Below are 16,214 nucleotides of genomic sequence, written 5' to 3'. Positions count from 1 at the left end.
TTGAAGCAGCTTCTTGGAGATCTTGAACAATAGACAACACAGAGGCCTGCACAGAGGAGAGGAGCCCAAATACCAGAGGGTGGAGGCATCTGAGCTCAGAGCCAAGGCCTGAGATGGTCACAGTGAGTCCTGTTATTTCATCTTCTTAGCAGGCCCTCCTGGTGAGGCCAGCTCGCTGGGTTCCATCAGTGTAGAGGCTGAGACCCTCACCTCACATCAGGTCCCCAGGCACTGCATCCCACCTGAGACTGATCAACATGGCAGGACACAGTGAGGAGGATGAGGCCCCCACTGCAGGTCCTAGACATCACAGCAGACACCAAGGCTGACCTAAATGTGGGGACAGGTCCCTGTCTCTAGGCCTACCTTCAGGCATACTTTGTCCCAGGAAGCTCTGATAAGAAACAGCTTGGGCAAAAGACACCCATGGAGTTTTCTGGAGCCTTGAAAGGTCATCTTAGGGAGACCTGGGGACCATTATGTTGGACCTGGCTTCTCGCTTTCAACTGGCCCACATGGATCAAGCAGATAATGAAATACAAAGCAGAATTTTAAAAGAGGCAGATTTAGGTCTAAGCTTGTAAATAAGGATGTTTTAGGTCTAAAATGAGAAAGTAGCAATAAGTTTTCTAACATTTCTTCTTCTAGCAAGAAAAGTAAAGTAAAAAGCTATAAAATATGATTTATTTTTTACCAAGAAAATCATTTTATGTAGACATATTTGAATGTATTGCTGAAAGAAAACCTTTAGACAAATTAAAGTAAGCAGTTTATTTGAGGATATAAAGATTCATGAGTGGAGCAGGCCCTGAACTAGTAGAATGAGTTCAGAGGGTTCTCCCTAGCAGTGTGAGCTGTGAGCTTCCATAGGTCAGTAAAGAAGTCCCTGTTGGCTCTAGTAGGCCAGTTGGCCTTTTTCAGGCATAGTCTGAGGAGAGGCTTGACTAGTATGATTGGATAAAACCCAACAGCAGGTGATTGGCCATTGTGATACCTGTAGCTTAGGTTTTTGGTTTGTTTGAGTATTAAGTTAGGTTGCAGTTTATTATATGTAGAGAGTAGAGAGACAATCTCAGACTAATGACCTCCTGTTCATTTAACAATATGGATACACACAGAGAGAAATGGATCCATGTGCAGACACAATGCTGCTAACATTTTTACACAGAATGTAGACATATCTGAGACTTTTGACATTCCATTGTATGATTTTATATAATATAGTATCCTTTCAATAAACAATTGAAAAACTTATTAGAAAAACAAATATGTAATAGATCACTTTTCTTCCTTGTAGCTTTATACAGAATTCCTGCTAATTACAGAAATTCAGGCACCTGGTTCTGCAGGAATCACACCAGAAAAAATAAAATTTACTAGATGCTCAACAAAATAATCTAAAAACTGGTTAAAGTGTGTTTCAGATAGCAAGTAAGAGTTATTAAATGAATAAAAATCTTCTCAGTGAATTGACATTTGAACTTGACTCACAGAGTTCTTGAGTCACTGGGTCTGGGTTCAGAACTGAGAATGTATATTTCCAATGAGTCTGCTGGTAACATTGATGACGAACATCCAGGAATCAAACTAGGAGAATCACTGCAGTAGGAAAGGTGATGATGTCTAGTTCCAGGGCTAGCGCACACAATAGTGTACATGTGCAGGTCCCAAGGGCCAAAGCCAAGGATTCTAAGCCACATGCCCTGAATGTCTCTGCAATGGACAAGGCAGATAAAGGCTCAGTAGAGTGGAGTCTCAAGCCTTCCACTGCTACATAGTCCTGTGAAATCTCCACCACATAGACCACCCACTCATCTGCTTCTTCTACCTGTAACTTATTCCAAAATCCACACATAGCTTATCCCTCACTTCCTTCAAATGTATGCTCACTGACCCTCTTAAAAAGCACCGCATCTCTCATTTTCCCTTAGCAAAAGAGCATTTCTTTTTATTTATTTTTTTTTTTGAGATTGACTTGGATTTCTGAAAGGAAGTGACTATGTCTCAGATCTCAAGTAAGAGTTTTTAAGTGGAAAAAAGCATTGCTCAATGAATTGGACACTGTTTACTGACTGTGTAGGCAGGAAAGATGTTTTCTGTGCAAGCCACAGTCAAATCCACTTTTGTACTACTGCTTCAGTGTGGCCTCAAATTCCTCCTCTATCATATAGAGGCAAGTCTATGCCACTCTTTTTTTTTTAAGAGAGAGAATTTTTTAATATTCATTTTTTAGTTTTTGGCAGACACAATATCTTTGTTTGTATGTGGTGCTGAGGATCAAACCCGGGTCACACGCATGCCAGGCGAGCACACTACTGCTTGAGCCACATCCCCAGCCCCACTCCTTATTTTCATTTTTGCCCCTAACAGAAAGCACACAAGCTGACCAACTGACTTCAGTGCTTCAGGATGAAGATTTTAATTGCAATACAATAATTTTTATTAAGCTTCCCTAGGAGGGCACACATTCTCTGTGTGAATGACTCTATAAAATATGTATTTGGATCCATAACTTTTGGGAGCATCTGAAATAATAAATTTGACTTCTAGGTGCATACTGAGTTTTTTTTTAATTTTAAAATTTGCTTTAATTAGTTATACATGACAGTAGAATGCACTTTGATATACATAGATGGTATATGATTTCTCATTTTTCTGAGTGCACATGTTGTAGAATCATATTGGTGATGCAGTCACATATATACATAAAGTAATAATGTTTGTTTCAATATACTATCTTTCCTATCCCCACATCCCCTCCTCTCCTATCACTTCCCTTTACCTAAGTAACACTATTCTTCCCTAGTGCCCCCCACCTTATTGTGAATTAGTTTCTGCATATTAGAGAAAACATTTAGCCTTTGGTTTTATGGGATTGGCTTATTTTGCTTAGCATGATATTCTCAAACTCCAACCATTTACTGACAAATGTCATAATTTCACTCTTCTTTAAAGCTGAGTAATAGTCCATTGAGTATATATACACCATATTTTCTCTATTCATTCATCTATTGAGGGACACTTAGGTCAGTTCCATAGTCTAGCTATTGTGAATTGAGCTGCTGTAAACATTAACATTTTAAAATTTTAAGCTTCCAAACACTTGGGCTACCAGCTGCAGACAAGACTCCTTATCTACTGCCCCTTCCGCTTTCAGAAGGGAGGAGTCCTTTCCTCTGTGCTGGTCCCTGGAGCTTAGCCTGAACTCCAAATGTTACCACCTCTAAGCGTGGCCTCTGGAGCTAGGAAACTGCATTACCCAGAAGGCTCTGCATGGAGCAGCTGCGCCTGAGCCAATGACAGCTCAGGGAGTGGGCGTTTCCATGAACGCATGACGGGAGGGCGGGACTTCCGGCGTTTCCTAGGAGGCGGCCATTTTGACGTTTCTCGGATGTGTCCAGCAGCGCCGGGTGGGGTGGAGGGCGCCCCGCGGGCCTGCGCAGAGGCCCGGGGCTGCCGTGACCGCGCCCGCCGGGGGAGAGTCCAATGGCGGCGGCCGCGCCGCGGGACCCCGCGCGGGTGAGCGCCGAGGCCTCGGCGGGGGTCTGCGCTGCGTGGGCGGCCCGCCTTGTCCTGTGGGGACGGGGCCGGAGTGACCAGCCGGGCCGGCGCGTGCTGGGGCTTAGAGGCCTCGCCGTCTGTGAGGGTTTCAGACGTTTCTCTGAAGCGACTTCACAGGAGGAACCGGTGGAAGGGCGACGAGCTCGTGGGGGCGCGGGGGTCGTACCTCGGCCGTGAGCACGAGGTGGGAGGCAGCCAGCCAGGCCACCCCGAGGTCAGGCAGGGTGCGGGGGTGAGCCGGTCCGCCCCTTGTCGTGGTTCCCCTGGCCCAGACGGGCTTACGGAACCTCCTCAGGGGGTGCCTGTGCCCCGCCAGCCTGCTGCTAAACTCCAAGCCTGGGGTCCTAAGGCCACGCCAGGGCCTTATGGAGGCATCCCTAGAACTGACACCTGGAGGTGTGCGGAGTGGAGGGGAACCTGACCCGGGAATGCGTCTCTTCTAGTGACAACAGATTACGGAAGGAGTAGGGATGGTGACTGTGCTGGAGGCAGCGGGAAGTTAGGTCAGAAGTCTTACTAGTCTCCATCCGTCTGCAGAGTGGAGAACAGACGGGGTTGAGGGAGAAGGAAGATCAGGGTGGAGGCTACGGCCATACCCGGGTGAGGCTAATGGACCACCGTTACAGATTACATTTTGGATGTGAAGTTCTTCTAAAAGGCAACTTCTAATTTGGACATTGAGGAAACAGGATTCAGGAATGACCCTGTAGTTTTTGAGGGAATTCAGTTTCAATTAACTGAGATGGAGAAGATGGTATTAATAATGATATTCACTGGGACATCAGGAGTTTTGATTTGGCTATGTTAAGAGTGTAGAGATGTTTCCACCAGAGAGGCAGAATTAAGTGGGGAGCTGAATACACTGATCTGGAAATCTGGTAAGTGGTTGACAATGGAGACATCCAAAATGTGGTTGTTGTGGACTAAAGTTAGTAAGCTGTGAATCACACTGAGGATTTATGGTGGAAGGCATAGGGGGCATTGGCAGGGTTGGATGGAGCCAAGAACAGTGCCTCTTGGTTCAGTTTCCAGTTGATGGCAATAGGCTTTACAAATACATTATGGGAATAGAGGTAAAGGAGGTGAGTGGCCATGAAAGTAGGAGGTAGCAAACAGGATGTTTTGCAAGTAGCATAGGCTTTCACAGGAGGAATGGATGTGGGATGGTTGCGAGGTATAGGTATATTTGAGGCAAGATGACACTTTGGATGGACTTGGTGTCCAATCTATGGAATTGCTAGGATTTTAGGTAGTGACTTTAGTGGGGCCTAGTGTTTCATTCTGCCTGGAAGATAAAGCCAGGGGCAGATGTAATCACATCTGTCTGTGATAGTCACTTGCCCAGGGTTGAATGAAGAGTGGAGCAGATCTTAAAGTGTTAGGTATATAGAGAAAAGTTGGACATCTGGTATAGACATGAGTAGAGTAGGGTCATGAGCATTTGAGATGAACACATGGCCAGTGTGGCTAAGTCTGGGGCAAAAAATGGAGCCAGGCGGGGACTTAATATAACCTTGTCTGCCACCACTAGTGGAAACTATGAGAAGTGCAGGGCAGTTTTTGATCCTCTTCATATTTGTCAAGCATACTGAGAGTGTTGTGTGCTGTTATAGGTACTGTGTGGTGTCTTGACAGCTGGTGAAATTCGGATGATATCAAGTAAACTAAATATAAGTTCCTTTCCTCACTCTTCTCCAGCTAATAATATCTCCACATAGACAATTCTTTTTATGAAGGGGACCAGACATAATTTCTGCTTATTCCTTTGTAGCAGATTTCACCTCCTTACCAGCCCACGTGGTTACCCAAACATATCAATTGAAGGGACCAGGGAGTATCTTACCCTTTTGGTCCTAAAAAATTTGCATCCCACAGCCCCTGGTTCAATTTTTCTGGACCATACCTCTATGTAGTCTTAAGTGATATACATTTTCCTCTACAAGGATTGTCGTTAATCTATCCAGTATCAGATATTGTATGTTTGGTCATCCCCATAAACCTAGGGTGAGAGTTTACCTTCACCAATGGTGTGAAGAGGAGGTAAGGAAATCAGGAAGATGAGGTGTAGGACAGTGAAGTTGTTTTGGCCATGGGACTTTGGTATCTCTAGTTATGAGGGATGTGTAGTGTAAAGAATGATGTGCACTTGGACAGCAAGTAACTGTGACTGTCCTGGGGTCCTGTATTGAGACTGACGTGATCTTGGGTACAAAGGGGCAAGGGCAGATACTTCTGTGCCAGGTCTCTAGCTAAGTTATCGGTCCACCTTCCTGTTGTTGATGCTGTGCCCGGTGATCAGTGAACCCAGAAGAGGACAGTGGCAATTGGAAGCTTGGGAATGGAATGGGCTTGAGATAAATATGTGGGGAATGGATTGTGTGTCCTCAGGGAAGGGACTATTTGTGGTTTGATTTTCTTCCATTATGGCAGGGCCACATAACTTTTGAAGATGTAGCCATACACTTCTCTTGTGAAGAATGGAATCTCCTTGACCAGGCTCAACAATGCCTGTACCGTGATGTGATGGTGGAGAACTTGGCCCTTATAACTTCCCTGGGTAAGTTCCTGACACCCACCCATGAGCCCCGAGCAAGTCTGTTTTCTCACCCTTTTTCTGAGAGGCAGGTCTGTCCTCACACAGGACCACTGGCTCTACTTCCCCCTCTGCTCCCTGGGTAGGTTCTGTGGTTAGTAGGATTGAGATGTGTACTGCTTCTCTTTGCCTAAGCATCCCCAACTCTGTTTCCCTGTAGCCTCACAAGGAGACTCAGGATCAGAAGTCTTGCAGTCACGTTGCTGCATCCTGCCTTCTTTCCCTCTCTATGATTCGATGTCTTTGTCCAGCTTTGACACCTCTATGTGCGCCAGGTTTTACTTCCTTCTTCTAACCAATGTTTCCTTATGACTGCCTGTACCAGGGATCATGCCACTGAAATGCTCATACTTACAGGGACTGTACTATTCTTACAAGAGCTTTCTTTGAAATTTTCTTTCTGATATTTGTTTTATTGCTCTGGGCTGTCGTGTGCTAAATTTTTTCTGGGTCAATGCTGGCTGCTCTTGTTTCCCCATCTTTCCTTTAGTACTTGTATCCCTAAGTGCCATATTTTTGTATCATTTTGGAATTGAGGTAAATAGTCCTCATTTGTTCACAAACAACATCAAGAGGAACTGAGAGGAAGCCTGCCCCAGGTTAAGAAAATGATGTGAAAGCTGTGCTTGCATCGTAGCAGATATATATTCTGTTTGAGTAGTGTTTTGGTGCCAGTGCCAGTGGCTGGAGCTCATTTCTGTTTTTTCCTTTGTCATTTTGATACTTTTTTAATTTGTCAACTCCACTACTTGTCACTTCTACTCTCATATCCAGCCTGCAGCTAATTTACACATTTCTGAACTCCCACTTCTACAGTGCTCTCCAACATTGGCCTTTATATATTGTGTCATGAAATAAGCATACATCCTTAAACTGTCCTTAAAGGCCAGCTGCTCTACTAAAGGCATATATTTTTCTTGGGCCTGGATACACCATTCCATACAGCACTTAGTATCATCAGCAGAGAAGGTTGTGCAGGAAGTTGTTTGCAGAGGATAAAGTTTCAAATTCTCCCTCTTCTCTTTCTGTCACATCACCTGGTGTGTCCCTTGCCTCATCAACTCTCCCCCATTCTGTCATCTTTATAACCCACTATTACTGAGCCCTTCATTCTCAACCAGAACCCAACTCCCTTGTCTTACAAACAATCCCATGGATTTGTTCCTTGGCTTGTAGCAGTTGCCCCTTCCCTAGCACTTCACTAGCATTTCTTGCTTTCAGATTGTTGGCATGGAATGGAGAATGAGGAGGATCTTTCTGAGCAGGATATTTCTTTAGAAGATGTGTCCCAATTAAGGACTTCAAATGAAGGTCTGTCTCCCCAGAACGCTCCTCCCTGTGTGATGTATGGCCTGGTCTTGAGAGACATTTTGCACATACCTCGTCACCAACAGGGAACACATTGTCAGCAGAAACTGTACAGATGTGGGTCATCTGGGAAACAATTGTATTTCTCTACAGACATTGATCAGCACTTTGGAGAGAAACCCTTCAAAAGCAATGTGGGAAGAGCCTTATTTATGAAGAGGTACAAATTCCATGAATCAAGGGAACCCTTTGCCTGCATAGAAGTTGGGAAGGACTTCCTGGCCGGCTCAGAATTTCTCCATCAACCAGCCACTTGCATTGAGGAACAGTCAAATGGCAAAAGTAATTTGGGGACTGTCTGTCACAATGGAAAAACTCATTTTGACTATAGAGAATACATAAAGACATGCAGCCTTGAACACACAACCGTGCAGCAGCAGAAAACCCACACTAGAGAAAGATGTTATATGTGCACTGAGTGTGGGAAATCTTTTAGCAAAAGCTATAGCCTCAATGACCACTGGAGGGTTCACACTGGTGAAAAACCTTATGAGTGTGGGGAGTGTGGGAAATCATTTAGGCAGAGCTCTAGCCTCATTCAGCACCGGAGAGTTCACACTGGAGTGCGACCTCATGAATGTGAGGAATGTGGTAAATTATTTAGCAACAAGTCCAACCTCATCAAACATCGGAGAGTTCACACTGGAGAAAGGCCTTATGAGTGCAGTGAATGTGGAAAATCCTTTAGTGAGAGCTCAGCACTTCTTCAACACCAGAGCGTGCACACTGGAGAAAGGCCTTACGAATGCAGTGAATGTGGGAAATTCTTTACATATCATTCCAGTCTCATAAAGCACCAGAAAGTTCATAGTGGATCAAAACCTTATGAATGCAGTGAGTGTGGGAAATCATTTAGTCAAAATTCCAGCCTTATTGAACACAGGAGAGTTCATACTGGAGAAAGGCCCTTTAAGTGCAATGAATGTGGGAAATCCTTTAGCCAGAGCTCTGCACTCCTTCAGCATCGTAGAGTTCACACTGGAGAAAGGCCTTATGAGTGCAGTGAATGTGGGAAATTCTTTACCTATAGTTCCAGTCTCCAAAAACACCAGAGAGTTCACACAGGTTCAAGGCCTTATGAGTGCAGTGAATGTGGGAAATCCTTTACTCAAAACTCCAGTCTCATTAAACACAAGAGAGTTCATACTGGGGAAAGACCTTATGAGTGCAACGAATGTGGGAAATCCTTTAGCCATAGCTCTAGCCTCATTAAACACAGGCGAATTCATACTCGATAAAGGCCTGTGGGAAATGTGGAAAACCCTGTAGCTGAAGATCTAATCTCTACAAACTTGAAAATTCACCTTAGAAAAGTCCTTGTGAGAACAGTGAACTTGAGAAAACATTCAGCTGAAAGCCTTATCTCAATGGATACCACAAAGTTCATATGAGAAATATACCTTTGATGTGCATGGATATGTTATTTTCTTGTTCATTATACCAGCTCTTGAAGGGTTGTGGTGGTGCCACTGCCTGAATAGGACCACCTACATCCAAGCATCCACTCACATTCCAGGTATGTGGGAGCTAGGCTGCACTCATTAACCTGCCTGGGCCCCATGCCAAATTCATGCCACTGAAAGCTTAACTCTACCTCCTGGAAGGTGCCCACAGTATGCACCATTCACCCACCCCAGTGAAACAGGGCTCTCCCATCTGTGGAAAGGATTTGTAAGTAGGCTAAGCATTCCTCCTCTTTTCATCTATTTCTCTCTGATGAGTTAGCCCATGCCACAAGGACTGTGCTGTTGACTTAGGAAGGTGGACCTTTTTCAGAAATATTGTTGGTTTCATGTGACTCTTGATGGAATTTTTCCAACCACAGAATCACCAAGTGTGGGAACCACCTGTGTCTCATTGCTCTGGTTGTCTGATAATAAAACCTTTATTGGTTGAGGCACCAGTTATTTGGGGGAATTCTATTTACTGAATGTAGTTCTTTGAAATCAATTGGGATCTTTTGAGTGAACAAGTTTGTTGGGATCCCAAACTTTGTGTCCCTAGGGAGGGTAGTGGAATGATGGCAGAATACAGCTCTTTCTGGCTTGGGCCTTCTGTATTGCTGCCTGAGGCTTCCAAGAAAACCTGCAGGGTGCTGTTTGAAGCCGGGAGAGGTAGTGACAATCTGATGCTTCTGAGAGCAACATGAACGTATTTTCCTTTTCAAAGGGATATTGCCTCAAGCTCAGTATTGGCTGGGGTACCTGTTTGTCAGGCCCTGCATGGATCTGTGTGCCCTGATATTCTGAGTTCCATAGGATAGCATCACAAGCTGTAAGATTATAGTTGTTACAGAAATACTGGATTAATAGGTAGTGGGAGAGACAACCACAAACTGATTGGAAGGTGCCTCTTTTACATGGGTATCCACAATGTTACAGTCACCCTGGCTATGAAAGATGAGCAGGTCAGAAATACTTAGGACCTCCAGAACTCTGTATCTTGTGTAGCTAAAGTTATTTACAGAGACTGCTCATCTCAAGGCTGTACTGTGCAGACAGGAAAATAAGGATTCTAAGAAGGGAGATCTTGGTCCACTTACATGGCCTCTGTGAGCAGGCAGTATTCCTGCCAAGTCCGATGGAAACAGTCTTCACCTCTTAGCTATGTTTGTTACCACTGAGGCAAGAGGTCCCCCAGGGCATGAGGAGAAAGGTGATGGAGTCAACATGGTCGATCCTGATTTTTCAAAAACAAAGAAATTCAGACTTTCACCTGTACAACAATAGATTCATTCATATCCTGGAATTGTATGTTATTGAAATCATTTTAAGTTCTCATGCTTTTTCCCCTGGGTATATTCAAACAGCATATATGAGATTTATCAGTATTGAGTGGGATTTTAGTTGTTTAAGAGAAAGGAAAAAGGTTTGTGGCTTTGCTACAAAGAAGAAACACTGGGTACTCCTGTCCCCAAAGCTGTGACTCTGCCCATCAACAGGAACATGAGGATGACTGGATATTTTTTATTGCTGAGAAGTATGAGGTTATATGGCTATAACCTATTTTTTATTTATTCATCTGGTCATAAATATTTTGGTTGTTTACAACAAGTTTTAGATTTATTGCAAATAAAGCTGCTGCAAACACTTTTCCAAGGATGTGTCTACTCTCTCTTGTGTTAATGCTTGAGTCACAGAGTAGGTGAATGTATAACCTTTTAAGAATTGCTGAACTCTGATCTCACATGCTTGTTTTCTTTGGATTCCTATGAGCAGTGAATGAGAGTTCTGGTTCTTCATATCCACTGGATATGGTTAGTTTTTTAATAGTAAATGTGTAGCAGTGTAATAATGTGGTTTAGTACCATTTCCCTGGTGTTTTATTATACTGAGCATTTTTTATTTACAACCAGCATGTTTTTGATAAAATATATTCATAACTTTTGTATAACTAAAAATGAGTTTTAGCTATATTCCCTTTTTATCAACAAATAAGTTGATAGAAAAAAATACAGATGTATGTTAGACCCTATGCTTCAATAATGTGAATTTTTAACTGCAATCCTGAAAGTGTAGTGCCTAATTTTGTGTATATGCCTTATACACAATGCAATGATCACATCTACATATATTTTAAAGTTTAATTTGCATTATTAGCATATTCTCCAGCATTTTCTAATTCTAGATAATTTATAGTACAGTTAATCAAGCAATTGTTTGAAATTTTTGCCACATTCCATGATGTAAAATCTCCCATCATGGCTAATTTCCATTTGTCACATGATGTCACTGCAGAACATGGAATTTGAGAAAGTTGTCAGTAGCACACCAATGTATTGTTTCTACCATATTTATATAGTAGGCACAAAAAAGCTCAAGTGCATAGAAAATAATGAAATATAGTGAAATGAATAAGAGGCTTTTTTATATCTTTAAAATAGTTTGAGGTATAATTTACTCAAACTATGTGTTTAGAAAGTGTGTGTGTGTGTGTGTGTGTGAATTGACCACAGGGGCACATTACCACTGAGCTACATGCCTATCCAGGGTCTCATTAAGTTGCTTATTATGCAACAAATTATGCTGAGGCTTGCCTTGAACTTTCAATCCTCCTGCCTCAGCCCCTGAGTAGCTGGAATTATGGGTGTGCACCACTGCACCCAGCATTACTTCTAATGTTTTGATGCATAGTCACACCTAAATATAAGTTTTTTCTGGTCTTTAGTTCATCTTCCTCAACTTAGAATTCTATCCCTTGTGATGGCCACTTTCAATTATGTGCAAAAATGAGAAAGACTACTAAGAACCAGATGAATTCTTCCAACCAGCTTTCTTTCCCATTTCTGAGGCATCGCACTGCAGCTCCTGGCACACAATTCAAATCAGCATGGTATCCTCTTTGAGAAGGTCAAGAAAGTAAAAGGAATGTGGAATCTAAAAATTTATCCAGTTCAGAATCCATTTTTTTCTACTTAAGCAATGACCAGGAGTCCACTGGGCAGGAGATTAGGGACAGTGACTCTCTTCATCCCCTTGCCATTCTTCACTATTGATGAAGAGCCCAGTGTCACTGTTGCTACACAAGCTGCTGGCTTCCCATTTGGATATGCTTTTTGTTTATCTGCTTCATACTCTATTTCCTTCCTATTTTGCTTAGGAAAGTGCTGCTTTCTGCTGGTTCACACAACCATGGCCCAGTGAGGTCCAGGGAGTATTCTCCTTCCAGCAGGACAACACTGCTCCTTAGTAGACTTGAGCAGGCAGCCTCTCTCAGCTCCAGTCTGAACTTTCAGGCTTCTCTGAAGGCTGGCAGCCACCTTCTGCTGGCAACTGAGTGGTGACAAGGTGCATTTTCAGTAAAGAAATCAGATTTGTGCCAAGAATGTTGCTTATTCTTTAACTATGGCATTGAAAGCTGGGTGCTGTTTGGCTACCGTTGTGTCATCAGAGTCACTGAAATTGGTGACTGGGCCACTTCTCAACAATTTTTAATGGCCTCATCCAGATGTGACTCAGAGGCCTCACTGTATCAGCAAGTGTGTTCTGCCAGGCGAGTAAAGTCAGACTGGGGCTTCCAAAGCTGCTGTCTCTGCTGCCCAGGGCTCAGGGACATCTCCTCCCACCGCTCACCAAGTTTATTCTGCTCAGATGTCTGCTCCCAGCCTAAGGCTAAGTCAAGGACCAGCTCATCCTTGAGGCCACATCAGATAGCAACTGTGATGTTAGCAAAAACAAGCAAACTCAGGGAACTAGATCTCTGTGCTTTCTCCCCAATTACATTTGTCACTGAATTATCAGACTAGTCAAATGCTCGTTCAGAATCCTTCCCTGCCTCAAAAATTGCATTTCAAATGCAGACAGTACAATCATGTGACTCCCACACCTCCAATTTTGCTTATATGCCCAGGGTGACCCTGGGTCCAGGTGTGTCCTGGAGAGAAGTAATCCATCCAAGCCACACATGGGCAAAGTGCTGACTCCAAGGGATGAAGGTGGGGAGGCAGAACGGTAACTTCTCATTTGGACCTAGAACGGGGGAATAGCCCTTCTAGGGCAGAAACTGCCAAACAAAGTCCTGGTGACTGGGCTCCCTCCGAGATTGAGGGTCTCAACAGGACCACATATGTGGGGGAAACAAGCATATTTCGAAGGACTCCACCATGCCCCAGCCTGGCCCCGAGGGCTTGAGCAAACATGGCTTGGAACCCCATGCCCACACAGAAACAGGGAGCTGTACCCCAGAGGCCATCTTGGATGGGGTGATAGGCCCTGAAAAGCAATGCCCCATCACCCTTGTCCCTCCCTCCAGCCACTACAGCCCCATGGTGTCGTTAGCCATTGAGCTGCATCCCAGGGCCCCGATCCCATCAGTACTGGCCCTGACCCCACCCTCTCAACCTGCTCCTTCCCCTTTCCACTACCTATTAATCCAGTGTCCATGTAACAATCACTGTCCCTTGCCCCACACTGCAACTATTGGTGCTATCCTAGGACTCATGGCTCCTTTGCAGGACAGGGGAAAGAGGTTTCTCTCAAGGGAATCACACAGTAACTAACACCTGTGAACAAATTTCACACTGTACTGAAATTTCACATAAGTACTGAAGGTTGTCACACCTCCCAAGTGAGCTCAGAAGCCACAAAGTACCACAGTAGCCAGGCTGTAAGTCAGGTCCATGGTGCTTTCCTTGGAGGCTTGGGGAGAAACACAAATCAGGCCCAAACAGAAGAATTACTTTCTGCCATAATACCCTGAGGCGTACGTGTGGAATGCTCTCAAATGCTGCTGCTGCTTTCATTATGACAGAACTCTAGTGTTTTCAAATCACTCAATAAAGTGAATAGGGCTCCCAAGATTAAAGGTGGCTAAAGAGATAAGAGATAAGACATCAGGGCCACAGTTATAGCTCAGTGGTAGCATGCTTGCCTAGCATGTGTGAGGCACTGGGTTCAATCCTCAGCATCACATAAAAATAAATAAGCGAAAAAAGGTATTGTGTCCATCTACAAACAACTTTTTAGAAAAGAAATTTATCATCATACAAAGCAGAGAAACAAGAGGTAGGTTTTTCTCAGGTTGGTCAGGTAAAGGCCACAAAACTCATCACTGGTCATGAAAGACAATATCTCTGGAAAACGTAGTCCATCTTTTAATTCACAAGCAGGACTCAGACCAGGTCTTTGGGGCCAAACCTGAGCCATACCCAGACCTTAACACGTTGGAGTGAATGCTGTCATCTCACAAATCCTGCTCTGGGATGGGAAAACAAAGACTAACCACTTCCCTATGCAAAAGGAGTACCAACACACACTGTGGGCGCCTGGCAGGTGATAGAGGCCACACAGCTTCAGTTACAGTACTGAAGGTGACCCTGGACAGGTTTAGAAGTGCAGCACAAAGCTTCAAGCTTCCCCCACACCTGGAATCAATGTGGACATGTGAATGAATCAGCTTCAGTTCAGGCAAATGGCATCCTAAGGGATTTCCTCCAGTGTCATTGCATTAAACAAGAAAGTGCCAAATGCCAATGTCTCGGCTTGGCACAGAATCACGAGCCACCACACAGCTTTGTAGGTTCAAACAGCAATTCTTTATTCCCGATCTCACACCGCCTCCACACAGGTTCAGAGGCAATCCCCTTCCCCCGCACAATTCACGTCCTAAATACTTTCTCTCCACGAGAACTCAGCGGGAACTCAGGCAGCAGGCACGCCCTACTCCCAGCAGGAATAATCTTCAACCTCCAACTTCCCTAAAACTCCTATTGTCACGCCCTAAACCCAAGGACGGGGATACTTCCTGCAGGATACACCCTAACCCTGGATCCACCCTGGTCATTGAGCAGGGTCACCTTTCTCAAACACACAAGCAAGGTTGCAGCAAATTTCCAAGGCAAGTCCATTTAACATGGGGTACGCTGGCAAGGATTATGATGCGTCATTCCTACTTGGCAATGGCTCTCAGCAAGAAAGCGCCCCACTTCCAGGGCATTAAGGTGTCTTCCCCATGTGAACTTTGTGGTACCTGAGGAAAGGCATTTGGCTGATAGCTTTCTCATATTCAAAACATTTATAAGGCCCTACTCCAGAGTGAAATCTGGTGTTGAATGAGGCCAGAGCTTTGGCTAAGATTTTCCACACTTAAGACCCTCTAGGGCCTTTCTCCAGTGTGAACTCTCCTATGGTCACTGAAGTTGAAGTACACATTTGCTGCACTCATAGAGCCTTTCTTCAGTATGAACTGTGTGGTGTTTAAGGAGTGCAGACCTTTGGCTAAAGGATTTCCCATATTCACTGCACCCATAAGACCTTTCTCCAGTGTGAACTCTCAGGTGTAGAATAAGGCTGTAGTACTGACCAAAGGATTTCCCACATTCACTGCACTGATAAGGCCTTCATCCAGTGGGAATGTTCTGGTGGTTTAGAACACTGGAATTGTAGGTAAAGAATTTCCCACACTCATAAGGCCTTTCTCCAGTGTGAATACTATGCTGTTGCGGGAGTGCAGAGCTCTGGCTAAAGAATTTCCCACATTCACTACACTTAAAATGCCTTTGTCCAGTGTGAATTCTGTGATGTTAGATTTGGTTGGATCTTTAGATAAATATTTCCCACATTCCCCACACTCAAAAGGCCTCTATCCAGGGTGAACTTTCCAATGGTTATTGAGGCTACAGCTCTGGCTAAAGGATTTACTGCATTCAAAGGCCTTTGTCCAGTGTGAACTCTCCAATGTTGAAAGAGGTTAGAGCTTTGGCTAAAGGACTTGCCACACTCTGAGCACTTATAAGGTCTTTCTCCAGTGTGTACTCTGGTATTTAATGGGACTGGAGCTATGGGTAAAGGATTCCCCACACTCTCTGCACATGTAACATCTTTCTCTAGTGAGGACTCTCTAATGCTGAGTGTGTTTGGGGATGAACACTTCATCACATTCTTCCCAGTTACAATGAGCTTTCTCCTGCTAGAGGCAGCACCATACTTGGTTTTGCTATTTGACTTTTCCACAGGAAGAAGACTGTTGATGGAGAAATTCCAAGCTGGTCAGGAAATCACTTCCAACCTCCCTGTGTATAAAGGCCTTCCTGGTTCATGGAATTTACAGTTCTTCACAAATGAGGTTCTGCCCATATCACTTCTGAATGGCTTCTCTTCAATATGCTGATTCTTGTGCTGAAAATTTGTACAGAAATAGAATTGTTTCTCACATGCTCAACACATGCACATTTTCTGCTTGTGGTGTGCTTTCT

The 16,214-nt window shown here is 44.1% G+C and overlaps 1 protein-coding gene and 2 pseudogenes across 3 annotated transcripts; 1 reads left to right on the top strand and 2 right to left on the bottom strand.

The window, feature by feature from the left end:
- The first annotated feature begins 3,415 nt into the window (after positions 1 to 3,415).
- Positions 3,416 to 16,133, top strand: LOC113175480 (zinc finger protein 211-like). 3 transcript variants are annotated; one of them, XM_077792867.1, is made up of 4 exons: positions 3,416 to 3,519; positions 5,992 to 6,118; positions 7,376 to 7,804; positions 15,975 to 16,133. In XM_077792867.1, exons 1-4 carry the CDS (start codon positions 3,487 to 3,489, stop codon positions 16,127 to 16,129), a joined length of 744 nt encoding a protein of 247 aa, XP_077648993.1. In that variant the 5' UTR covers positions 3,416 to 3,486; the 3' UTR covers positions 16,130 to 16,133. The 3 variants fall into 3 exon arrangements, with proteins under 3 accessions (XP_077648993.1, XP_026235531.1, XP_026235530.1); XM_026379746.1 differs by lacking the exon at positions 15,975 to 16,133 and having other exon boundaries at positions 7,616 to 10,536; XM_026379745.1 differs by lacking the exon at positions 15,975 to 16,133 and having other exon boundaries at positions 7,376 to 10,536.
- On the bottom strand, positions 11,735 to 13,642 carry LOC113175502 (G patch domain-containing protein 2-like pseudogene; annotated as a pseudogene).
- Positions 14,555 to 15,839, bottom strand: LOC113175503 (uncharacterized; annotated as a pseudogene).
- Positions 16,134 to 16,214: the final 81 nt, after the last annotated feature.

Source organism: Urocitellus parryii, chromosome 15, assembly GCF_045843805.1.
Source record: "Urocitellus parryii isolate mUroPar1 chromosome 15, mUroPar1.hap1, whole genome shotgun sequence".
In the NCBI taxonomy this organism is placed as follows: domain Eukaryota; kingdom Metazoa; phylum Chordata; class Mammalia; order Rodentia; family Sciuridae; genus Urocitellus; species Urocitellus parryii.
The sequence above is the reverse complement of the archived record's forward strand: the minus strand, read 5'-3'. Positions and strand labels throughout refer to the sequence as shown.

Coding starts and splice junctions, on each gene's coding strand:
- LOC113175480 (XM_026379745.1), top strand. CDS start 3,487: ATGGCGGCGGCCGCGCCGCGGGACCCCGCGCGG. Junction 3,520..5,991: donor CGCCGCGGGACCCCGCGCGG/GTGAGCGCCGAG, acceptor CCATTATGGCAG/GGCCACATAACTTTTGAAGA. Junction 6,119..7,375: donor GGCCCTTATAACTTCCCTGG/GTAAGTTCCTGA, acceptor TCTTGCTTTCAG/ATTGTTGGCATGGAATGGAG.